The sequence below is a fragment of the Rousettus aegyptiacus genome, unplaced genomic scaffold (genome assembly GCF_014176215.1).
Source record: "Rousettus aegyptiacus isolate mRouAeg1 unplaced genomic scaffold, mRouAeg1.p scaffold_m13_p_7, whole genome shotgun sequence".
Lineage (NCBI taxonomy): Eukaryota > Metazoa > Chordata > Mammalia > Chiroptera > Pteropodidae > Rousettus > Rousettus aegyptiacus.
In genome coordinates, this window is record NW_023416310.1 from 59,353,887 (window position 1) to 59,379,534 (window position 25,648).

Genomic DNA, 25,648 nt, shown 5'->3' on the forward strand with positions numbered 1-25,648 from the left:
AACTGGCTGTGGCATGATTTGTGATTCCCTGGATTACACAAAGAAAAATGAACCCAAACATAGATTTGCAAGACATGACCTGTATGAGAAGAAAAAGACCTCAAGAAAACAGCAAAAGGAACACAAGAACAGAAAGAATAGAGTTAGGGGGACCACAAAGGCCATACTGATGCTAGCAAAAAGGAGTAAAGAGTCGTTGGTGACTTTATCTGTAGAGATTATACAGATTTTTCATGAGAGGATTAAGAAACTAACAATTTTTATGTGAAAGAACTATATGCAATACAATATGGAAATATGTATTTGAAATTTTAAATACAAGTTATTTGTCGCATAAAGACATTTCAGTCAACAATGAACTGTATGTACAACGGTGGTCCCGTAAGAATATTAATAGAGATGAGATTAAAATCCCTACCACCAAGTGAGGTTGTAGCACAAAGGTTTCAAAATTCAACAAGGCTGTGGTTGAGATGGCAAACAACTTTAACCTGGATGTGGATAAGGATGCTCATTAAGGAGCGCCTAGAGGTGGTTCCTGGGGAATTGACTGATGAGTTGTTGCTGGAACTGAAACAGGTACACATAGCTGAAAAAGAGGCAAAAGAGAAGTAAACTGCAGAAGAAAAAGAAGAACCCCCAAGAAAATTCAGTGAAAAGGTTTAGCAGAAGCTTTTACAGGCCTCAATAAGCTCCTTAAAAAGTTTGAAAACATGGACTCCAACACCAAAAGGGTTTCGTTAATAGAGAGGAATGTTTATGATGTATTATCTGCTTACAAGAAAATCTTTAAGAAAAAAAAGAAAGAAACTAAGCAAACCACCATGAGCATATTTCTGAAAAGAGTGACACCTCCTCGAGAAGGGCCTCAGGCAGGTCCTTCAGGAGGTATTCCAGAAGAAGGCACTCTTATCATTGGAAATGACAGTTCCATGTGTGTTTTTGCTCTTGAACACCTTCCAGTGGGACAAGATGTGGAGGTGGAAGACAGTCATATAGGCCTAGGATATGTAGGCCTAGGGCAATGCGTGTTTCTTACTTTTTAACAAAAAAGTTTAAAAGTAAAATAAACAGTTTATTGAATAAGGATATAAAAAAATAATTTTTTTGCAGCTGTACAATGTTTGTGTTTTAAGCTAAGTGTTAATACAAAAGAGTCAAAAAGTTTAAAATAATTTAAAAGTTTCTAAAGAAAAATGTTATAATAAGCTAAGGTTAATTATTGAAGAAAATTTTTTTTAGCAATTTAGTGTAGCCTAAGTGCGCAGTATTTTAAAGTCTACAGTAATGTATGATAATGTCCCAGGCCTCCTAATTCACCTACCACTCTATCACTGACTCACCTGAGCAACTTTCAGTTCTGCAATCTCCATTTGCGGTAAGTGCCCTATATAGATATACCATTTTTTAATCTTTTATACCACATTTTTCCTATATCTTTTCTACAGATATGTTTAGATACACAAATACTTATCATTGTGTTATAATTGCCTACAGCGTTTAGTACAGTAACATGTTGTACAGTTTTGTAGCCTAGGAGCAGCAGGCTATACCATACAGCCTAGGTGTATAGTAGGCTATACCATCCAGGTTTGTGTAAATACATTCTATGATGTTCGCAGTACAAAATCACCTGATTATGTGTTTCTCAGAAAGTATTCCATTGTTAAGCAATACATGACTGTGTATATTTCCTTTGACCCAGCAGTATTAGCACACCTAGGAATTTAAGGAGATTAACCTATACAAACGTATTCTCCGAACCTTAGATGATGAAATGAATTTATGGTACATATATAAACATGAAAAATGATAATGGCATCTATAATCACTGTGATGATTTATTCTGGAGTGATAAAAGCAGGCTACAGAAGAGCAAACATAATAAGATCCTGTTTGTAAAAAAAAAAAATCTATGTGTATTGAAAAAGAGATATATGAAAGGATTTTAAAAAAAAGATTAACAGTGAGATTATAGTGATTGGGGTGATATTTATTTTCCTCTTTATGTGGCATAAATATCTTAATGTCAATTTATAAAAATAATACAAAATTTAAAAAACATGTTTACAAAAACTTTCTTCAAAAATACATCATTTTGCTAAAAGATTTCAAGACCATAAAGATATATTCTAAACCTTTGATGAAATAATCCCACTTCTGGTATACTAGTCTTAAGAAAGTCACCTAAAATATATCCCTCTAAAAGCACATGTACAAAGATATTTACTGTTACATTGTTCATAAGAATAAAAACGTGTAAGTAACTTAATTGCCTAGCAATAGGGAAATGGTTACGTCAAGTGCATATCCACTCAGTGGATGGATCTTGAGATTACCATGCTAAGTGAAATAAGTCCAATAGAAAGGTTGAGAACCATATGATTTCACTCATGTGTGGGATATAAAACTAAAAGCAACAAATGAACAAGACAAAGAGTCATGGACACAGACAAGTTTAGTGGTTACCAGTGGGAAGTTGGGGGTAGGGAAGGTAGATAAGGGTAAAGGGATTCAAGCATATAGTGACAGAAGGAAATTTAACTTTGGGTGATGAACATGCAATGCAATATGCATATGACATATTACTGAATTGCACACTTTAAACCTATATAATTTTATTATCCAATGTCATTCTAATAAATTTTTAAAGGCTATTCAAAAGCTTTAAGGCTACTTTACCTTTACTAATGTATTAGTAACCATACATTGAAAATAATATTTTAGTTAAAGATCTAGGCTCAACAAAAATTGCTAAGGCCAGAATAAGTCAGTAAATTACTATATTTACGAATTATAAAAAGAATTCCAGGGTAAATGTGCTAAATAGTCTCCTCTTATGCCATTAATCTGATATAAAAATAGAATATTACACGATCCATATTCCATTGGTTAAAACTGTCAACTGTCAGTCTTAATATCTTAAGTTCTAACTTATAAAATTTCTCCACAAAATTTTAGTACTGCAGGCCTTCCTAATTAGCAGCTGCTTCTAAAGTAAGGCTAGATATAAACACAAGAGTTGATGTAGGTGCTAAAAAGGCAAACATCAACAAAAAGGTGTATTTGTTTCCTATTGCTAACAACAAATTAACACAATCTTACTGGTTTAAAGAATACAAACTTATTCTCTTACAGTTCTGCTGGTCAGATATCTGATATGAGTCTCAAAGCAGCTAAAATCAAGGTGTCAGCAGAGCTGTGTTCCTTTCTGGAGGCTAATAAAGGAACAATTTTTTGCTCTTTCGGGTTGCCAGCAACATTCAGTTCTCTGCGACTGTAGGACTAAGATCTCTATTTCCTTTCTGGCTGACAGCTGGCTGATACTTTCTAGAAGTGACCCACATTCTTGGCTCATGGCTCTCTTACTGCATTTGCAAAGCCAGCAAAGATGGGTTGAGTCTGACTTACATGTTTGCCTCTTTTGTCTGGTTGAAAGAATTCCTGTTACTGGGCTCACCCAGATAATCCTAGTTAATCTCTAATTGGAAGTCAGCTGATTAGCAACCATATTCACTTCTGCCACGAAACAGAACATACTGGTAAGTTCCAGGGTTTAGGATATGAACATCTTGGGGGCCATTATTCTGCCTAGCAAAAAACACACTTAAAAGAAACTTTTTAGGTAAGGATGAAAACTGAAAATAATTTCCTAATATGAAAGTGTGGCTTGTATTTAATAATGAAATTGTTTCTGAAAAAGTTAAACCAAACAACTTTAGATGTCTACTCTTCAAAGTTTTAATGTATTTCTTGTGGAATATAAATGTCAATCTCTAATGACCATTTATACCAACTAGAAGTCATGAGTACCGATGTCCTAATTAATATCTATAATTTAAGAAAATAGCCATTTCTCTTTGTTAATGAGAAGACTTATCTCTTCACGACAAAAAGCAAAATAAAGTGATCTTAGTGGGAATGAATCCAAAAATGATATGTATCAGGAATTGTTCACATCACTGATTATTTGCCTAACTTTAATATGCAATTATTTTTCTGTTTGGGGATAGGTTTTTAATTCCTGGTCTCTATTTTTTAAAAAGAATTTCCATTATGTTAAGAAAAATGTAAGTATGATTTAATTTTAATTAGTCTAAAACGAATGTTTTTAGAGCTGATTGATATTTTTTCTCTTGTAAACCATAGACTTTCTTTTTTTAATCTTTATGTCTACTGAGTTATGTATTTCAAAGTAAAACACAAACCTTTACACACTTCTCCTGAATATCATTTCTTTGAGAAGCAAATTTAGGTAGTGGCTTTTCACCATCCATTCCAGATTCTTCACTTTTCAATTTGCTAAGGTGATGAACCGAAATCCAGTCCATGAAGACAGTTAAAAGTTCATAAACTTGTGCATTAAGTGGTACCTATATGTAAAAGATTAAATTAAATGTTTCAATTTACAACCTCATAAAACTTCAAAGGCAAGTTTTAAATTTGGTAAGGGATTACAGAATAATTTACCTAAAGTGCTTAACTAAAATATGTATTAAAAAAGCTCCAAATGAAAGAAATTCCAAATCAAACATCTCCAATTAATATTAGAAACATGTTAAATCCTGGCTAGAGAAAGGGAAAAAACCCATGATAGTAAGGAAATTGAAAGTACTGCATCTTATTACCAAAACAGAGATCTTTCCTAAAAATTCTTTATCGAAGTTTGATAACAAAAATAAACTTGGCCTTGAGAGCATGAACCACGATAACCAAAAGATTTTAATAAATTTAAAGGTTTCAAAGCTAAATGATTTTCACCATGGAACTTTATATTTTCTTCTTTAAAATGTTGTTTCTTCCTTTGTCTTTACATTACAACATTTTATAAACAGGATATGATTTTTTTTTCCCCTGGAAATTCTGTTCTCTGAGTATACCAAAATGAGAGGAAAAAAATAAAAACAGAATGTCATGAAAAATTTATAAGTTCAGTTAGACTGATTTTAGAACGTCTTTGAATTACTTTTAGTCAATTTAATTCAACATTTATCACATATCTACTCTAAGCAGGGAACTATGCAGATTTAGTTTTAAAAATCTGAAAAGACAGAAAAATATAAAATGAATTAAAAAAACTAATAAAAAGGCAACATTAAGCAGATAGCAATACATGAAAATAGAATCAGATTATTGAAAACAGTTACATTATTTTGAACAAAAGTAACTTTTAATCTCAATTCTTTTCAAATAAAATCTTTAGATGAAAATTCCAAACATTTTGAGTACCTGAGTATAAAAGCTCTACTTTTTCCCATTTCTTTTCAATTAAAACAAATTTTTTTTTTTTTTTTCAGCAATATCCATGGAAGATTGTATGCCAGGAAAAAGGTGGTAGTGGGATGGGGGAGTCATGAAATATGACCACTTACAACCACGAAAAAATCTTTGTACATGTCTGGTGTCTGGCAGAGGGGAGGGCAGGCAGTTAAGTGGCAGGTTGGGGTCAGCTCTATTTGTACAGAAAATCATAGGGTCTCGTACAGTAAAATAGAGGTCTTGGACTTGGAGCCATCAGGAAAGATGTGCAGGTTTGTACTGCCACTCTCACTGCAAGCCCTGGACTCCAGGGACATTGAGGGCCTGGGCCAATGCAATGAATGTGGATGTAATTACTCTATTTGTACATGGTCTCCACTTCCTACTGGCAGAACTCCTTAACAGTTTGCCCACCTTTGATGAAGTACCATTGTCATGATGCAAGTAGCCGGAGGTGAGCAGTTGTAGGTAGAACACCAGATATAGTCTAAGGTCCTCTGGTCATAGAAGGAGGCCAGCAGGCCAGCTACTGAGGTCTGCTTCTCTTCCTATTCAATTAGGTCTATGAAATTGTTGTGGAAATCCTTAACTGTGAACTTGTGAAGCCCTGTGACACCAGATTCTTTTTGTTCTTGGCAAACACAGCCTAGAACCACTGTAATTCCTTGCTGATATCCAGCAACACCTCCGAGTGGGAGAATCCAAAGGCTCAATAACAGCAGTAACCATCAGGCCTGGTCTTGCAGATGTATGAGTACATTTTGTGGAGGTCCTTGATCTTCTGGTGATGGATATCATCCTCAGGCATACTCCTTGTTCAAGACTGAGCTCCAGCAGCTCTGAGACTAGAGGGTTCTGCGCAGCAATCTTGTGCTGAATTTGATCCTGCTGAGCCATAACTTCATCATAGGCCAGTTAATACCTCTTGAGTGAGTGACTGCCTAAGAGTGGCTCCTGCTTCTGCTGCTGAGGTTCCTCTGCTGCCATCTTTAAACCCTCAATTTATTTTATGAAAAGAACTAGAGAATTTATCAAAATTCCTAAAGCCCACAATGAGATATCACTACTCACCTACTGGAAAGGTCAAAATGAAAAATACTAAAAACACCAAATATTGGCGAAGTTGTAGAGCAACCAGAACATTCAAACAGCTAGCAGAAGTATAAAACGGTACAACCACTTTGAAAAACTGTTTAGCAGTTTCATTAAAGTTAATTATACATCCACCTATGACCTGGAATTCAAATCTTGGTAATATCTCCAAAAGGAATGAAAGCACATGTCTACAAAAAGCCTTGCACACAAATATTTTTATCATCTTTATTGATAATAGACAAAAACTAGAAACAGCCTAGGTATCTATCAAAAGAATGGATAAACAAAATGTGATACATTCATACAGTGGAATAATACTGAGCAATACAGAGGAACAAACTACTGATGCACTCAACATTATGATGAGCAAAATCAGCCTTACACAAATGAGTGCATACTATACAATTCTATTGACTGAAGTTCAATGGAAATAGGCAAAATTAATTTATGGTAATAGAAATCAGATGAACAACTACTTCTTGCAGGGAATAACTGGGAAGGAATATGAGGGAACTTTATAGGGTAATAAAAATATTCTGTATCTAGTTATAGGTTAGAGCATTAGTCGTAATTGATCAAACTGTATATTTAAGGATCTGTGTATTATGTTACTGTATGTAATCAATACTTCAAAATAAAAAAAAATTCTTAGGAAAAAATAATAAATGGAGTCCATCGAAGAGGTGGGTTGCAGATTTGATAGAAAATTAATAAGGATGGCTTGTGGAATCTCAAAACTCAACAAATAAAGTTGTTATTAATCTTAAATTCCTGTGCCTTGTCAGTGTTACTACGCCTGAAACTGCTGAAGTATTTTTGTGTTTGCAAATAAAAGCATATTTGAAAAGTTACAGAAATATTTCTCTATAAAGGAATTACTATGGTGAATCTTTTCATACCAAAAAGAATGTTTGCTAAATAAAATAAAAGATTACAGAAAAGCAAAAGAAAATTTCTGGCTTTAAAGTGGAGAAATTTTCAATAATGTCATACCTTATAAGTTTTTGAAACTGGTACTTTTTCTTGTTTTAAGCTTTTCATCTCATGAGCAACATGGGAATTTCCTTTCAATCTCTGTATTGTCATAAACTCAAACTTCCTCTGCAACAGTACATATCCATGAATTAACAATTAAAAGTGAGAAAAATCCAAAGGTAATATTTTAAAATTCACTTGTGTCAAAAGCCACAACTTACCTGTAAATTATCTAAACGAGCTTGAACTCTTTTAGCCTGAATCTCCATCTTCCTGTTTTCTTCACTCACTTCATTTAACTAAAATAGGAAAATGTTAGATATTTCAATATATTCTTTAAGTTGATTTCATATTACAGGTTTCCTAAATAATCTATTATTTAGTCTACATAAAGAAGCAATGTAATAAAACACAGGTAGCATTCATGATTAGAGATCACAGGTAAAATCATCATTTACCTCTGAAACATTAATAGTGTCTAGGTTTACTTCATGCTATATAGTATTTGCAAGTCTCCTAACATTTTACAAGTATACATTTTAATAGGAAATATCTTTTAATTGAACTTTTTATTGAACTATAATGTATGTACAGAAAAATGTACAAATAATTAAGTATGCAGTGTAATGAATTATTGGGATTGGATTAAATATATATACACATATTAATTTGGGAAAAACTAACATTACAGGATTGAGTCTTTCCATTCATGAACATAACACAGCCTTCAATTTATTTAGGTCTTCTTTATTTTCTTTTAATAATGTTTTGTACTTTTCAATATATATGTTTTATACATCTTTCTTTAGATTTATTCCTGGGAGTTAATTTTCTTGATGCTATTATCTATAGTATCTTTAAATAAATATCATTTACTACTTGTTAGTATATAGAAATGCACTTGATTTTTGTATATTGAGTTTATACCCAAAGGTTCTCCTAAATTTGCTTAACTCTATACTCGTTTGGTTACGTATGGACATGGGTACATAATTATGTCATCTGTAGATATTTCTTATTTCCTCCTTTCCAAGCCTTACTTTCTTTTTTCCCCTTATTTCACTGATTAAGGCTTTCAGTATAATGTTCAATAGAAATAACAGTAATGCTCACTTCGTCAGCACATGCTAAAATTGGAATGATACATAGAACATTAGTATGGGCCCTGCACAAGGATGACACACAAATTTGTGAAGCATTCCATATTTTTTTTAAAAAAGTAACAGTAAAAACTATTTTATTCTGATCTCAGAGAGAAAAGATTTCAATAACTTGAATTAAGTATGATTATATTGTTAATTTTTTTAGATACTCTATGAGAATTAAGAAGTTCTATTACTAGTAATTATCATGAGTTGGTGCTGAATTGTATATCAATAAGAATAATGATTTTTCTCCTTTTATCGGGTAATGCACTAATACTTAAGTGATAAACCACCCTTGTATTCCTCAACTAAATTCTCTTAGTTGTATTATCTTTTGTATGTACCACTGGATTCAATTTGCTAATATTAAAAAATTTTGCATCATGAGAAACTAGCTTGCATTTTTTTTTCTTGTAATGTTCTTGACAGGTTTAGTTTCAAGGCTTTGCTGGCTTTATACAACAAGATGGGGAGTTTTTCTCTCTATTCTATTTATGTTTAAGGTACATGATATTTCGTCCTTAAAAGTTAATCTTGAGTTTAACTGTTCCTTCTCTGAAGGTATCTTATGCTTCTCGGGTCACTTGTAAGATTTTATCTAATCCAAAGTTTCAGCAGTCTTAAAATGGTGCACCTATATGATTTTCCTCAAAATTTATCCTACTTAGGGTTAAAATAATTTCTTAAATCTGTGGGTTGCCATCTTTCACCAATTTTAGAAAATTCTTGGCCATTTTATCTTCACAAAATTTGCTTTTGCCCTATTAAACTTTTAAACTAGGTTCCATTTCTCTTTTATGACTTTTATATTCTTTCTCCACTTGATATTTTCAAGACTTTTCTTAAAACCATGTTCCAGTTCACTATCCCAGTTCTCTGTTGTGTCTCATCTGCTATGTATTGAAGGTTTGAAAATTAGTGTATTTTTCAGTTTTAGAATTTCGATTTAGTTCCCTTTTATAGGTTCTCATTGCCTAATGAAATCATCAATATTTTTCTACTTTCTTGAACATATTAATCATTATTTTAAAGTCACTGTCTACTAACTCCAATATCTGGATGACGTGTAGGTATGTTCATATTGTCTGGAGTTTTTTCTCTCTTCATATTTAGTCATATGGTTCTATCTTTTATTGTGTTTAATTTTGTATAGAATGAGAGAAAAATTAAAATTTTTATACATACAATATCTTCTTTCAGAGAGGGCTCATCCTTTCCTCTGCTAGGTATTTAAAATGGGAATTGATCATCTTAATCTGAACCGGAACTGAGATCAGTTAAAGACAGGTTTCAGTTTAAGGTTTCTATCTACATCTAAATCTCCTATTTTGCAACCTTGCTTTTGACTGTGAGCCTGGGGTGTTCACTGAGACTCTCCCCCAATGAGTCTTGAACATTAATCTTTGTCTCCTCAGCTTGGCAAGACTTAGTGGGAAAATTCTTATTCTTATTACATTATTATTACTAAAGCAAAATTATTTATATCCACTGCTATCATAATAATGAGTCGCAGAAATAATTTACCTTTTAATTTAGCAGTTTCAAAGCATATATCATTCATCATGCCAGAAGTGGGTAAACTGTGGCCTGTGGGCCATATCTAACCACTGCCTGTTCTAAAAATGAAGTCTTGTTAAAACACACCCATGCTCACTCATTTATTGCCTATAGCTGCTTTTGCACTCAGACGGCAAAGCTAAATTACTGTGACAGAGACCATAGGACCCAGAGTCCAAAATATTTAATATCTGCTCCTTAACAGAAATATTTGCTGACTTTTTATCTATGCTAAACAAACCAATCATAAAAACATTCTTACACTTGGTAACAAAGAGTTTCTCCCAAGCTCTTTCAGTTTGGACACATTAGGCCATAAATCCAATTATCCACAGGTTCAATCACTTAATAATTCACAAAGCCACTCCAATCTCCACATGCTCATGCAAGCACATGTAAAATTATTAAGGATTATATTAACTTAAGAGATAGGAATGGGCAATGATGTACCTATGCTACCAATTAAAGAAACTCTTCTCTTTTTTGAGTCTGAAACTGAGACTGTGATAAGATAAAGTAATTTCTCTAGGGATAAAGTAAGCTTCCAGGCAACAGTAAGTCTAAGTCAGATCCCAATTGTAGGAGGCAATAAATGAAGTCAGGGAAGTCAAAGAATAAGACGGAGAAACAAGGTACCTAGCTGTCACTGTAAAGAAGAAATGTTACAACAAATAGTGACTACAGGAAATCAAGAACAGAAACTGAGAACACACAACTAGCTAAGGAATTCCAGGAGGCAAATTCCCTCTAAAAATCTGAGCTTAGTTTCATTTTAGTCCGTAGAGTTCCAGTCCAATGCTTTAATTTTTAAAGTTTACCCCAATTTCTGTTCATTCACTTCTCCTTCCCACACAAATACACACATAATCATTCTCCTGTCCCTCTTCAACATATTCTGTCACTTTCACTTTTTTCAGTAAAAAAACTGGCAAAGTTAAAAAAAAAAGAAAAAAACTCAAAAATAAAATATTTGTCATACAAATTTACTATTAAATACTGAATATACTAAATTATAACACTTATATAATTAATTACAGTATAATATGATACATGTGAAGCCTTCCTTCTAGTACAGTGCCTATCATATAATGGATAGTCAGAAAATAAATGAATGTTAAATAAGTAGTGGTATGCAAAAGTAGTAAAAAGTCCCCAGGTCATCAGGTTTTTTCTTTTGCTTATTTTTAAATCTAGTAATCACTTTTTATTTAAAAAAATTTCAAACTGCCAAACTTCTCAGCTGGTTGCCAGAATAGATGATGAGAAATTAAAAGCTTAAGAATATATTTGGAAGTATTTTATAATATAGCTAACAAAGTTAACCAAAATTTTCTCTAGTCAGAATATGTTCTAAGACTGACTTAGAATTTGTTAAGTATATATAGTTCTAAGAATGTCTTATAAACTAATATATATTAAAATAGGTCTTACTTGTTTTTTTAAGTTATCATTCAATTCTTTCATTGCATCAAAAGAAGACCTTAGTCTCTTGTTTTCTTTATTCTTTTCCTTAAGAACTTCGATTAAGTACCCAACTTCTGCATCACGTTGCTAGGAGGAAAAAAAAATCAAATCTAAAAATTAAGTAAAGATTCCATGTCACTAATACTACTGAACATATATTAAAAACTGGAACTCTCTGAATCAAAAGGACTTTAATCAGTGTATTTAAGCATACCTGACTAATATTGCAATTAATTCATAAAAACTATACAATCAACCAAAGTAACAACAAAGCATTCAGAGCATTTGTTAAATATTTATTAAAACATATACAAATTAAGCAGCAATAAAGCTTCTGCTCAGACACTCAATGAAATAACTTCTATTTGACATCAGGGATAAAACAAAGAATTTCTGATCCTTTTTAAGAGACTAGTTATTCATAGCTTTATAGACTAAAATTTAAGGTTTAAGTTACCCTTGAGGAGAAGAAATAGTCCACAGAAGGAACAAATTAATTTCTTGTTTTCATCAAGTAGCTAAAATTTGTTTACATCTCAAAAAATTTAAATATATAATAAAATTTCTGAGCCAACTATTTGGCTCTCAATCAGTTTTATAAATGATTCACATCGACCTTCCCTCTAATTTCATTTAAATGAGACAGAATGTTTTCAATATGAAGTATGAATACTTATAGTTTCTTTCACCTTTCACTTTCAATTTATTAGTAATGTATTAAAACAAGCAAGTTTAAATAGGAAATTCAAAAATTGAGTCAATTTCCTCCCAAGTAATCCTATAGGTACCTTTAAAATAAAGCAGTTATCTTTACTTAAAAATAGCAGACAGACAAATCTAAAGAGAAAAATCAATAAAAGCAGTATAGAGAGCTCTGAGAATCCAAATATTCCTTCTTTAAAACCGTTTAAAAATCCAATCATCCAGAAAAGTTAGGTTTATGTAATTTTATCATTACATTAAATGATTTTTTAAATAACAGGATATATAGTAACAAACATGCTTCCTTTAAAAATCAGGTTAATACTCTCATTTGTCCAAATTTGTCCTCATCCAAAAGGTATTAAAAACATACAATATGAATTCCACTTATGGCAAGATAAGCCCACTACACCCTACTTCTCCTACTGATTACAACTAAAAACCTGAGACAAAACACAAAAACTGTGAAAAGTAAACAAAAGCAGGGAACTGCAAAAAGAAAACTTGGAGAAGCACCGTCAGGGGAATGAAGTTTCCTTATTTCTCTTTTTTCCCTCCCGTTCTCTAGCAATCTTGCCCCAGGGCAGGCCCCAGCCACTAAGAAGTGCAGCATCAGTGCAGCACTTTTAAAACTCTGACATAAATTCTGCCTTTTGAGCAAAGGAAAGCAGGAAAAGGGGCCCCTGTGAATCAAAGAATGTGGGGAGAATTCAGAGAAGACAGACACAGAAAGAGGATCCTTTCACTCTGGTATTTAGGAACCTGTACAAAATCTGAGTCATCTCTGATCTGCTTAGGCACAGACCAAAAGCTGCAGAGCAAAGGGAGAGAGATTGGATCTCAGTTTAAAAAAACACTCAAGTCTCAAATTAATCCCATACCTGCAATGCCAGAAGTATGGAAAAGACCCACAATAAGCTGCATAGCAAAGGCTTTAAGAACTGAACTAAGATTTAATCCATTGTCTGAGTCTCAGACTAACCCCTATGTGGCCCATGAACAAGACAACTCCAAAGCAACACTACAAAGGCTTTGAAAACTGAACTGAGATTGGGTCACCACCCACAGGTGAGAAAGAACTTTGGCCTAAACTTAACTGGGCTGACTGCTTTAAAAAATAAAGAAACCTAACATTCTCTAGAGGATTACAACAGGATCCGGAATCTACACAACTAAATATCTACAAGGTCTCCAATACGATCCAAAAGTCACTGGACATACAAAGAACCAGAAAAACGTGACTAAGTCTTCCAAAAAAAAAAAAAAAAAAAATGTCAATCCTTAGATGGTCCAGATGCTAGATCTTTAAATATGTTCCATGAGGTAAGTATAAATGAGTGCAAATAGAAAGACATTCTCATGAGAAAAATTAAAAATAGTTTTAAAAGAACATAACTGGAAATTTTAGAAGTTTATCAGGAAATAAAAAATTTACCAAGGTGAGCTCAATAGCAACATGAAAATGAAAGAAGAAAATGAACATAAAGACAGATAAACATTATCAAATCTTAAGAACACAGAAGAAAAAATGAGAGAATGGGAACAGAGCCTCAGAAATCTATGGGGTAACAGTAAAAGACCTATGAGTCACTGGAAATCCAGAAGAAGAGAAAGTAATTGGGACAGAAAAAATATTTGAAGAAACACTGACTGAAAACTTCCCAATATTGGTGAAAGACATAAATTTGCAAATTCAAATGAAACCCAAACAGGATAAACGCAAAGAAAAGCATGTGGAGATACGGCATAACTGAACTGCTGCTGAAAACCAAAGATAAAATCATGTAATGATTCTATTTATATGACATTCTGGGAAAGGTAATACTACAGGGACAGAAAACAGATCAATGGTTGCTAGAGGTTGAGGATGAGGGATAGGGTTAACTACAAAAGAGCATAAAAAAACTTTTGGAATGCTGGAATTATTATTCATTATGGTGGTGATTATAGACTGTGCATGTATTTTTCAAAACAATGAATTTTACTCTATGTAAGTTATACATACAGAACAGATTCTTGATATGAAACAAAGATATAATTTAATATTCTTCATACAAATATTTAATCTGAATATAATCGTTAGGAAACAATCAGACAAATCTAGAATATACCATACTCTACAAGACTGCTAGCCTAGCGTCTTCAAAGAAGTCACACCAAAAGACAAAAATGGTCAAGTTGACTACTCTTGATTTGAAGAGATAAGACATAAAAATCAAATATAATGCATGTATCATGTCTAGTTCCTTAATTAGAAAATAAAACGAAAAAGCAATAGAAAACACTGTGAGGACCAACTGGGAAAATTAATAAGGACTGTATATTAAATTATTTAATTAGCATTAACTTCCTAATATGATAATGGTACGGAGAACGTACTTAGGAGATAACGTACTCCTAAAATTAAGTATAATATTAAGGAAGTATTTAGGGTGCTGTGTCATGATTTTTGCAAGTTATTTTCAAATGGTCCAGGAAAAATAAAAAATGTGTATATGTGCGTGAAAGGGAGAGTGGGAAGAAAAAATTAAGCAAATGTGGCAAAATGCTACTAATTAGTGAATTTAAATTAAGAAGAAAAAGAGAAACTCAAATCAAATGCTATATAGTTACCTCCTTGATAATCTGAAATCTTGTAAGAACCTCTTCTTCGACACCTTTAATTTTAGTCAAAGCCGTTTCATGCCTGGACAGCAGTTGTTCTCTTTCAACTAAAAAATGTTCTCGCCTTTGAAGTTCTTCAGCAAATTCCTGTTGTGCTGCAGTTTCACACTGTATCAAATGTCAGATTTAAGTGTTTTTAAAAGTATATCCACAAATTCTACAAATTATATTTTTATTTACTAAAATTGTAGCTTAAGCAAATGGTGTTTAGGACTACATGAATATGAAGAAAAATCTGGATTACAGTAATAGCTAGACTAGTACAGCAAGTAAACTTGTACAGAAATTCTATCTTGCTGCAAAATAACATGATACTATTGTGAAATTCTACTGTAACTGAAGAGAATTTGGCATCCAAAATGGATCAGTACTATACAGCAGGGGTTCCCACAGCAGGAGATGAGCGGTGAGCCAGTAAGCGAAGCTTCATCTGTATTTGTAGTCGCTCCTCAGTGCCAGTAGCATAGCCTCAGCACCACCTCAGATCATCAGGCATTAGAGTCTCATAGAAGCACCAGTCCCTGGTGCCAGAAAAAACTGGGGACTGCTGCTATGCAGTATCAATCCCCTATCCAGCTTCACTTCATGATCCACTTCAACTTAATAGTCTACTCTTTTACCTATACTCTCCACTCCCTTACCTCCTGGTGCTTCTATCACCTTGGGCTGAAAGACTCCAGCCTTGCACTAAAGTAGTAACCACCTTCTATGCCCCAACGCTACACTACTAAATATCACTGGAGAAAAACTACACACCATGTAAAGTAGTACCACTGTGAATTCATGGACTCAAACCTTCTAATGCAGCCCAGAAATCTTTGTATACTTTCATGGCTGGTTCTCTATTTCCCATCCTCCGCAGTGTCTATTTCAACCTTTCTCCATTCTTTAATTTGATAACATCACTCCCTATGCTATTCTGTGCAGACAGCCTTGTCTCTAACTTCACAGGAAAAATGGAAGACAGAAGGAAACATCAACCTGTCCTCAAGACATTTCTCCTTCACTCTCTATTACAAAGGTAGGCTCAGGATCTCATTGCTTTCTGCCTTCTTATGGTGACTGCTATGCTGACTATCCCTCTAATATTTTCAATCTCTTCCAGCTCATCTGAAATGAAATCTCGAGACACCGCTCACTTATCTCCTCCTCCCCTTCACAAACCTCTTTAAAACTTTGTCTACACTTCCTGAGCCTTCTTTCTCTCTCAATCACTCAATTTACTTTAATCTGGCCTCACCCCATGTCTGCCTATTGAAATGGCTTACCTATTACAAAATCAGTCCTAATTTGATTGAGTCCCTCAACAGTGTTTTATGCTATTGTCCCTTTCTTCCAAATTAAAATATTCTTTCTCTTTCATTGGTTTCCATGACACCACATTCTCCCAGTTTTCCATTTCCCTCTCTAGCCATAGCTTCTCAACCTCCTTTGCAGGTTCTGCTTCCTCTACTGTCCTTTAATGACTATGGTTCCTCAAGATTTGCCCTTAAGCCACTTACTTTCTCATTCTTCACACACTTTCTGCCTGCTTCCATATACTCAACGGCTAAAACAGTCATGTATGTGACAATTGCTTCCAACCTACGACAGCTCAGTTCTTTATCCCAAGCTCCAAACTCAAGTCCAAACTGCCTATTTAACATCTCCACCTACATGCTTTCAGGTAGCACAAAACGAACATGTCCAAAACTGCATTTGACTAGCCATTAGGAAATGCAAATCAAAACTACAATGATCAGTAATAAAAATAAACAAAATCCTGCCATTTGCAACAAAATGGATGGCTCTAGAGGCTACTGAAATAAATCAAAGACAAATACCACCAGATTTCACAAATATGTAGAATTAAAAACAAATTAGGCTTAGAAACGAAGAGAAAACTAGTTGCCAGGGGCGAGGGTGCGGGTGTAGGTGTGGGGAGGGGGGTGGAAGGATGGGGTAAAAAAGATAAAGGAGAATATAGCTAATAATAGTGTAATAACTTTGTAAAGAATGGCTACTAGACTTAGTGTAGTAAACATACCACAAGATATATAAATGTCAAATCACTATATTGTACACCTGAAACTGATAAAATATTGTTTACCAAGTAAACTTAAAAAGAACAAAAACCCACAATGGAGATAGCACTTCACAACCACTAAAATGGCTAGAATCAAAACAACAAGTGTTGTCAAGAATGAGGAGAAAGTGGAATCCTCGTACACTGCTGGTGAGAATGTAAAATGGTGCAGTCACTTTGAAAAACAGTCTGACAGTTCTTCAAAAGGTTAACCATAAGACTACCATATGACCCAGCAACTCCACTCCTAGGTATACACCCAGGAGCGATGAAAGCATATGTCCATACATATGAAATACAAATGTTCAGAGCAGCATTACTCATAATAGCCCAAAAGTGGAAAGAACCCAAATGTCCATTAATTAATGAATGTATAAAGAAAACGTGCTATATCCCTATAATGGAGTATTATGCGACAATAAAAAGTATTGACACCTGCTACAGCATGATGAACCTTGAAAGTATCATGTGAAAGAGGCCAGTTATGTCATGCATATTAAATACTGTAACATTCCATTTATATGAAAAGTCCACAACAGGAAACTCTACAGGGACAGAAAGTAGATGAGTAGTTGCCTACGCCTGAAGGGAGCTGGGGTGGAAATCAGAGAGAGCTAATGGGTAGAGTTCCTTATTGGGATAACGAAAATATTCTAAAATTGGCTGTGGAGTCTGTAGCATAACTTTTTGAATATACTAAAAATAAGTGAATTGTACACTTCGAAAATAAAATAAAGAGGACCTTCCAACATGTGAAAACACAGCAAAAAGGTGGCCGTCTATGAACTAGGAAGTGGGCTCTCACCGGACACTGAATCTGCCAGAACCCTGATTTTGGACTTCTCAGACTCCAGAACTATTTGATGTGTTGTTTCTTGCAGTGCTTGGCAGGCCACTGGGAAGGTATATCACTTTTTCCTTTTTTCTGAGATGGATTAAGATTCGATAAGCCTTTTTTTCTGATTGTCAGATGCATAAGCTTCTATATGGGACCGACCTCCACTTGGAAACCCAGCAAGACATCTGCTTTCACTTGCCTCAGTTCCAGCAGTTCCTGAGGCAGATGTACAACCCTTGAAAGAGATGGATTCTAATACAATCATTGAAAGATCCCCCACAATTGGTCAACTGTTGGCAAATACTGGCTGGAATTCTTTTATCCTAGCATATGATAAAAGCTAAAAAAAATTCTCATATGGTGCTGATGTTATCTAATTAACAAAGATCCACAAAACTCTGGTGAACTGAATCATAATTTCTGGACACAGGGCTGTTATCTCTTATACTTTCAACAATCAGATTTGATATAAAAGTTGTTGGTCTTCTAACTCAAGGCCTTGGATATGCTACCACAGATTACTATCCTCGTTTGCTTGAAAACATGGTTTTATCATTAGTGTCTGAATTCAGAGAGAATTATATTAATGGATTTATTACTCAAAGGCAGAAAATGAGTATCAGTGAGATATCCATCATACTATGGGAAAAAGAGAATTCCAGGATGTTGCTGATGGGAACATAAACAAACAGGCACAACCACTCTGGAGAATGATTTGGTAGTACCTTGTTACTATTTCTTCTGATAAGTTAAGGGTACTTAAACAGAACTGTTTGTAAAGGATAGATTCCATCTTGTATATTTATAGAGAAATAAAAAAATAACAATAGTGGTTTATTTATAGGCTGGTATGCTATATGGCAGTTAAAATGAATTCACTGGATTGACATTTTCCAAATATATAACTCTCAAAAACAGAATAATGAATAAAGCAAGAAAGTTACAAAAAGATGTCCACAATATATCATTACTTGTGAAAAATTTTAAAACACTCAAAAAAATACATACATATAAACACATAAAAGTGATAAAACATGACAGAAAAGATCTACACCACTTTCAGGGGAGTATTTAATATTGAAAAGGGGAAGAGGAATGGGATGAGAGAAGGATGTGTCAAATGTAACTGAAACATTTCCTTAGAAATATCAAATAGAAATATTAATGTTAGCATTATAAAATACGAACAATGGGTATACAGTTGATTTTATAGTTGGTTTTTATATCGTATTTTATAAACTTTTAAAAACTAAAATAGTGTTCCCTAGTAAACCAATGAAAATGAAGATATTTATAATTCCTTCTTTCCTGCAAAAAGTTACAAATTAAAAAAAAGAGTATTAATCCTCTCCTCCAGTTTTGTTCCCTACCTCAACAAAAAAGCAGCATCATTTATTTAATAGCCAAAATATGCATTTTGCTTTTGACCAAAACCCTCCCATATCAAAACAATCTTAGATATTGATCCAATCTCTTAAGTATATTTAGAACCTATCTCTCTCTATCCTTAAGGTCCTCATCTTAATTCAAGACACCATCGGACTACCACGTCTTCACACTCTACCTACCCTCTCTAGATTGCAACTATGGTGACAGCTTCAAATATCTCTTTGTAAATGACTCCTAAATTTAGATATCCATCCAAGAACTATGTTCTTCTGACTGCCAGGCTGATATATTTAAGTACTTACAATATATCTCCACTTAACACTCACATTTAATTCATTCCAAACTAAAATCACAATCTTTCTCCCTAAACAATGTTTTTTATATTTCTATAACTGCATTTTTAATCATTCACTGTCATGAACATCTAATGCTAAATAGACCCCCAAATAAAGACCAATTTGTAAAACTGGGCCATTTGAATGTTATTTGCAATGGAATAATCAGTTCTCTGATGACTGCAGACATGTATGCTGTTTTAGTACTCAGTACAATCTCAATAAAGATCGCTTTCCTGATTGGTGCAGAGTCTTCAATAACTGTAAGGAGTTAACTGTATGAAGGTGCTGTCAAATCAGTAAGACTGCACTTAGACATCCATCATTTCAGGACTGTTGGTAACCTGGGCATATTTTCCCCAAATAACCTGGCCACCTTGTGTCACAAGGCCCAACTCACTCATGTTCACCTCAATGACAGTACCTTTGGTAATAACACCCAAGTTGTATAAAGTCGGGATGAGGGATTCTCCTTTACACCAAGTATTGGCAGGCAAAAGGCTTTCAGTTCAGGATGTGTTATATGGGTCTTCTTGAAATGTAAGCCCATTGGCTAATGAATCTTTCAATTTCTGTGATTTCTGAGTAAAGTCGTCTCCAACAAAGCAGACCATGGTAACAATCCTCTTCCATGCTTTCTTCTTTCTCTTTCCTATTTGAACAACTTTTAATACCTCTCTTTCTCCATGGGCACAAACTCTGAGCAGAGAGACTTCCCATTTTCCAACTTTCTCTTTTCATTTTTGTTTAATCATATTGGAAAAGCATTTTTGCTTGAGACAATCCCTCTCTGTCCAAGTACTGCTCTTTGAGGAATCTTTTCATCATTCTTTGGTGTTTCTCTCTTCATGCATCTTGATAGTCTTTTTTATTTGTATTTTCTCATCATTGTGCTATTTATGGTAGAGCTTAGCTTTGAGATCATCCTTTTTGCCTTTTTTGAATGTTCTTGAGTGTCTATCTCCTTCTCTTTTTCTCATGATACTCCAATCTCATGATATAATCTTATGATAATCCACGGTGCTTATGGTGTAACTCAGTATAGTCATTTTGTGGCATGGTTACAGCCACTGAGCTGCCAGGCCCAGTCCCCTGGGTATGAAGCAGCTCTCAACTTTTGGGTCTCAGAGACCTGTGAGCCAACTCTACATAAGTTGCAACAGGAAAGGCTCCCTAAGTCAATTCTTTCTCCAAATTGTACAAACCAAAAATATGGGAATCATCTTAAACACCTTATTCTCCCTATACCACATCCAAATCATCCTATCAAGCCTAGGAATGACAAAATAAAAAATAGTACATTAGGAAGATCCTTTGCTAATGCTTTATAAGATAAAAAGAAGCAGGGTTATAAGGCTATCTATCATCTATAGCAAACACACAGTCAATTTTACCTCTAAAGTAAATCTCTATTCATTTCCATTTCTCTGCTACCACCCCAGTCCAAGTTACAGTTATCTTTCACCTGCGTTATTACAGTAAAATATTCTATTCGGTCTCTCAACTTCCACACCTGTCTCCTTCCAGTCCATTTTTTTTAAGTACACATTAGGTTATATAATTTCACTGCTTTAAAAATCCTCAATTATCAAATACATTTTCCTTGAGTAAATATGTTATGCCTCAGGGCTTCTTATACTAGAAAGTCTCAGTCTAGAATGTACCCCTTATACTGGAGTACCCTGTACTCATCCTTCAGGGTTTAACTTAAATGTTACTTTCTCAGAAAAACCTTACCTAACTTCTCAATCTACCCCAATCAGGTGCTCATATTGTACCAATGTCTTTTAAATTTATAAAATTGTAATTATATAAGTATTTACAATTTATTTCTAATAAGCTACACCAGGCAAGGACCATACATATTTCATTTACTTCTATATACTCCACACTGAGGATGCAAATGCATATTAACAGATGTCCAAATATTTATTGAATGAATGAAATTATGTAGTATGACAAAAATGTACATACGTAATGATCATTAGCACAATAAACCACAAAGTAATTTTGAGTCAGATTAAACTGTAGATTAAACCAAATGAATCCCTTGTACTTCATTTTTTAAATTAAATATTTATATTTTTATTGTGTTTGCTACAGATGACAAATATATCCTTATAATCTTGCTTCTTATCTTATAAATCATCAGCAAAGGATCTTTCTAATATACTATTTTTTATTCTGGCATTCCTTTGCTTAAAAGCCAGTCTGTGCTTTCACTATTTTTTTCCCCAGACAGACTAATAAATTTACAATCTGACAGATCACTCCTTTCTAAAAATCTCTCACTTCCAATTCCTTGTACCTGGAATGCCCTCCCCACTCCTTTCTCTCTTTAAATTCTACTTCTCAGTCAAGTACGAAGCTAAGTCTCTCCCTGAACTTTTCCCCAGTGATTTTAGAACAAACTAATCCTTTCCTGAAATGCTACGGTATTTATAATCTAAATTATTTAGACAAAATGAGATATGCATTTAAAAAAAATGTTAAACTATTTTATGTGTATAGAAATATAACATATTGTGTATTACATAAACTTTGCTTCCTTCTGTACTCCCACCTAGTGGACATTTGATAAATACATAAATTATATCCTTTAAAAACAAAAAATCCCAAAGAAGACATAAAGGCCACTGTTCTGAACTGAATATTGGTAAGAGTTGACAAAGAATAAACATAAAACACAAGATAGTCTAAAATCTAAAAATTAAACCTATACACAAAAAAATCAGTTTATATTTTTCTCTCACCCATACATTTTTCCTTTCAATTGTTCCAATAAATTGGGTTTGTTCCCTTCCAATCTTGCCTTGACACACTTCATGAAAATAACCAAAATGAAGTAAATACCTTGTAGTATTCCAATTTTGTAAACATTTGGTGCTTAGAAAATAAATATCTCTGAATTCTCTCAATCTAGTATTTAGTTCTTACCCGCAGTTTCTGATGTATTTGAAATAATTCATCATATATCTGATTGATCTGATGTGGAAGTAAACTCCCCTTCTTTGATGCTTCAGATTTTGGATAGGTGACACATTTCAAAGGCGAGTCACTTGCATCACTACAACATTCGGTCCAATTTCTTGAATTTGAGGCTAAATAAGTTGGCTGGGCAACTGCTAAGAAAATAAAATTTTAATTATAAATTTTTAAATTACAATTTCAAATATTCTTAGATAAAGTAATCTTCAGGAAGTTACTTTAAATATGAGTTATTGTACTGTTAAAAAGTTTCAAGTAATATAACAGAGAGAAAAAATGATATAGCAAGGTGGTAAAATGTTAACATTTAGAAAATTTGGGTGAAGACTATATAGAATTTTTTTGTGTTCTTTTTGTAACTTTTCTGTAAGTCTGAAATTATTTTAAAAGATAAAACATGCATGAAAACACTCATATATTAACTGTCTAGACCAAGAAATGTAGTTAACCTCAGAAATCCCCCATCACCTAAACCAAATTAACCACTAACTCAAATATAGTGTTAATCACTGTCAACCTCTTTTTAGTTTTTACTATCTATGTAAAAAGCTTTAGATTTTTTTTTGCCTGTTTTTAAGGTTACATGTCTGTAATTATATAATCATGCAATTACATAATTTCTATAACCTCTTCCTTTAAATAATATGTTCTTGTATTAGTGCCAGAATCTGAGTTCATAAATATTCACTGCTTTACTTTATATCTTTATATGCTAGCAGAAGAGATGCGTAGACGCTATCGATGGGGAAATAGTGCTCTTAAAGTCTTGCAGCCAAAAGGGGCAAGATGCCATCTCTGATTGCCCCTTCCTTGAAATCCTAACACAGCCAGGTGCATAGAGACTAACTACTAGTTCAGTGTCTAAGGAAACTATACCTTAAGTAACATGGAGTATATTCTTAAAATAATAAAGGATTAGTCAAATATACTCATTTCCTAACAAATACTGACATGAAAAAGAATTGAAGAAATTGTAAAAAGTACTCAACTTATTTTGATACATTCTGAAAATTCAGGACTACTACTAGAAAATAATGAAATTCATTTTTCTCTTCTTTAGTTTAAATAATAAACACAGTAACTAGCTCATGGCTTACAAAAATTCAGAACACAGAAATATAGATACTTGAGGACCAGTTTTATTACTATGGGGTAAGCTTTATGTTAGTATTAAATGATTATTCTAAGGTGAATATTTCTTTTACCTTTTTCTATTTCTTTAAAAGACTGCTTAGTTATTTTGGAGCTATTAACTCTATGATCATTCTCAGTTAACTCTCCAGTTTCCCGTTGCTTCAAATCTCGAGAAGAATCCAGTTCATTATCTAGGCTTTAAAAAAAATTTTATCACAGTATTCTGGAAGTTTACAATAGCATTTTTAAAAGATAAAACTGCTTTTCAAACATTAACAGCATCACAGTTGAGAAAAATGGAACAAGTAAACATTTTTTAAAATGCAAAAGTAAAAATGTAAAAAGTAACAATCACTGATTCTGAAAACTTACAAGTATCTTCCTACATATAAAAATGGGCTTAATTTAAAACTACATATACTTGTAGAATGCTCTATAACTGCCAAACTCTTTCTTTTCAATCTTAAGACTTCTTTGAGGTAGTTATAACAGGTATTATTATCTATAATTTTACCTAAAAGAATTATTCTTTAACATGAAGAAACTGAACCCTAATCATTTAAATAACTGACAGGTGACAAAACGAGTAAAAGGTGGAGAACTAGAATCTAAGGTGTTCTCTCCAAAAAGATGATCTCAAAGTTGAAATTTCTCAAGCAGTGCTGTTCAAAAGGAATATAATGCAGGCCACATAAGGTAATTTAAAATTTTCTAATAGTCACATTAAAAACATAAAAAGGTGGTGAAATTTTAACAATATATTATATTTAACCCAGTATATCTAAAAGATTATCATATTTATAACCAACATAAAAAATTAAGGTATTTTACATTCTTTAATCTATTTTCAAAATCTGATGTATATTTAACACTTACAACATAACCTCAATTCAGACAAGCACTATTTCAAGTTCTCAATAGTAACATGTGTCTATTGTGCTGGACTGTACTATAATTCTAAATTAAAACTAGAGAGTGTGGAAAAAACTGTCCAACGTTATAAAAACCCTTCATAGTCCAAAAGATTCAAATTATAATTTGAAATTACACCCAGAGCATTCATTTATAAAAACAAAAAATTATAAAACTAGCAGTTAAATATAAGAAAATAATTTCTATGAATTCATAATTATCTTAAAGCAATTTTCACTTTCCTTATTCTGTATTCAATCTGCCTCATGCCCAAATCCTGAATCCAGATCAACTAGGTTACTTTATGAGTGCCAAACAGTAATAACGATGAAAATAGCATATCTGAATGCTTTTCTAATCACAGAACAGTTCTAAGCACCTTACTTGGATTAATTCATTTAAGTTGAGAGAAGCATTTATATAAAAAAATTCAAGCTCCTAAATATCAATTATTTTAGTAACATATAGATATTTTAGGTACGATTATATTTTTTTTCTCCATAATTATCTCAATATTTCATTTGTACATGTATGTACCTTTACGGTTTAACATTATTTCAAAATGTTTTCTCTTCCTTGATACCTAGAGTACTTTTTGCCACATATTTTTGACATTTAATAAGATTCAATTTAGAATTTTATTTCACCTTAGCGTCCACTGTTTTTATACTTGTTTTCACCCAGGGTAAAATCTCCTCTACAAAACTGTTAACCCCTCACAGCCCAGGACTACATCATAACATGTTTTGTAGTTAATATCTCCCCAGACTTCTTCAATTTCTCTCTCAACTACCTGAAATCCATTGCTTACCACACTACTAGACACACACTACTATCCAGCAAGCTCCAAACTGCTTATACTTCCTCTCATAGAAAAGCAAACACTAAACAATCCACTCTTAGCTTTTTGAGACACTGCAGGGATAGCAACCTAAGGACTCAGGGCACTTTACCAGTTCCCATTTAAGTACTTGAATGAGCTACAAAGAGATGTAATGGGATGCTTTCTTTCATCAGAATAACACCTTAATGAGGAACCAATTTTATCTCCAGATGAGTAGATATCCAAGTCACCTGTTAATAAAAAAAAAAAAATTAGAGAATACTAAGATCAGATACTAATAAT

The 25,648-nt window shown here is 33.2% G+C and overlaps 1 protein-coding gene, 1 non-coding gene and 2 pseudogenes across 9 annotated transcripts in view; 1 reads left to right on the forward strand and 3 right to left on the reverse strand.

Annotated features, from left to right (window-relative positions):
* Positions 1-25,648, reverse strand: part of CCDC138 (coiled-coil domain containing 138) — a 78,156-nt gene that overhangs the window by 49,981 nt on the left and 2,527 nt on the right. For 3 of the 8 annotated variants that reach the window (XM_016162974.2, XM_036224765.1, XM_036224766.1), the window contains exons 3-10: positions 25,476-25,596; positions 23,682-23,806; positions 22,426-22,610; positions 14,811-14,969; positions 11,463-11,582; positions 7,551-7,628; positions 7,348-7,455; positions 4,209-4,373 (exon numbers count right to left, since the gene is read on the reverse strand). In XM_016162974.2, the coding sequence (XP_016018460.2) occupies positions 4,209-4,373; positions 7,348-7,455; positions 7,551-7,628; positions 11,463-11,582; positions 14,811-14,969; positions 22,426-22,610; positions 23,682-23,806; positions 25,476-25,596 (1,061 nt within the window). Of the gene's footprint in view, positions 1-4,208; positions 4,374-7,347; positions 7,456-7,550; positions 7,629-11,462; positions 11,583-14,810; positions 14,970-22,425; positions 22,614-23,681; positions 23,807-25,475; positions 25,597-25,648 lie in introns of all 8 variants that reach the window. The other 5 variants (XM_016162973.2, XM_016162977.2, XM_016162978.2 and 2 more) reach the window with 3 other exon arrangements.
* On the reverse strand, positions 5,279-7,341 carry LOC107519865 (annotated as a pseudogene).
* On the forward strand, positions 8,437-8,539 carry LOC118605837. Its single transcript, XR_004952247.1, has one exon. It is a non-coding gene; the product is annotated as a U6 spliceosomal RNA (small nuclear RNA).
* LOC107519866 lies at positions 14,978-22,419 on the reverse strand (annotated as a pseudogene).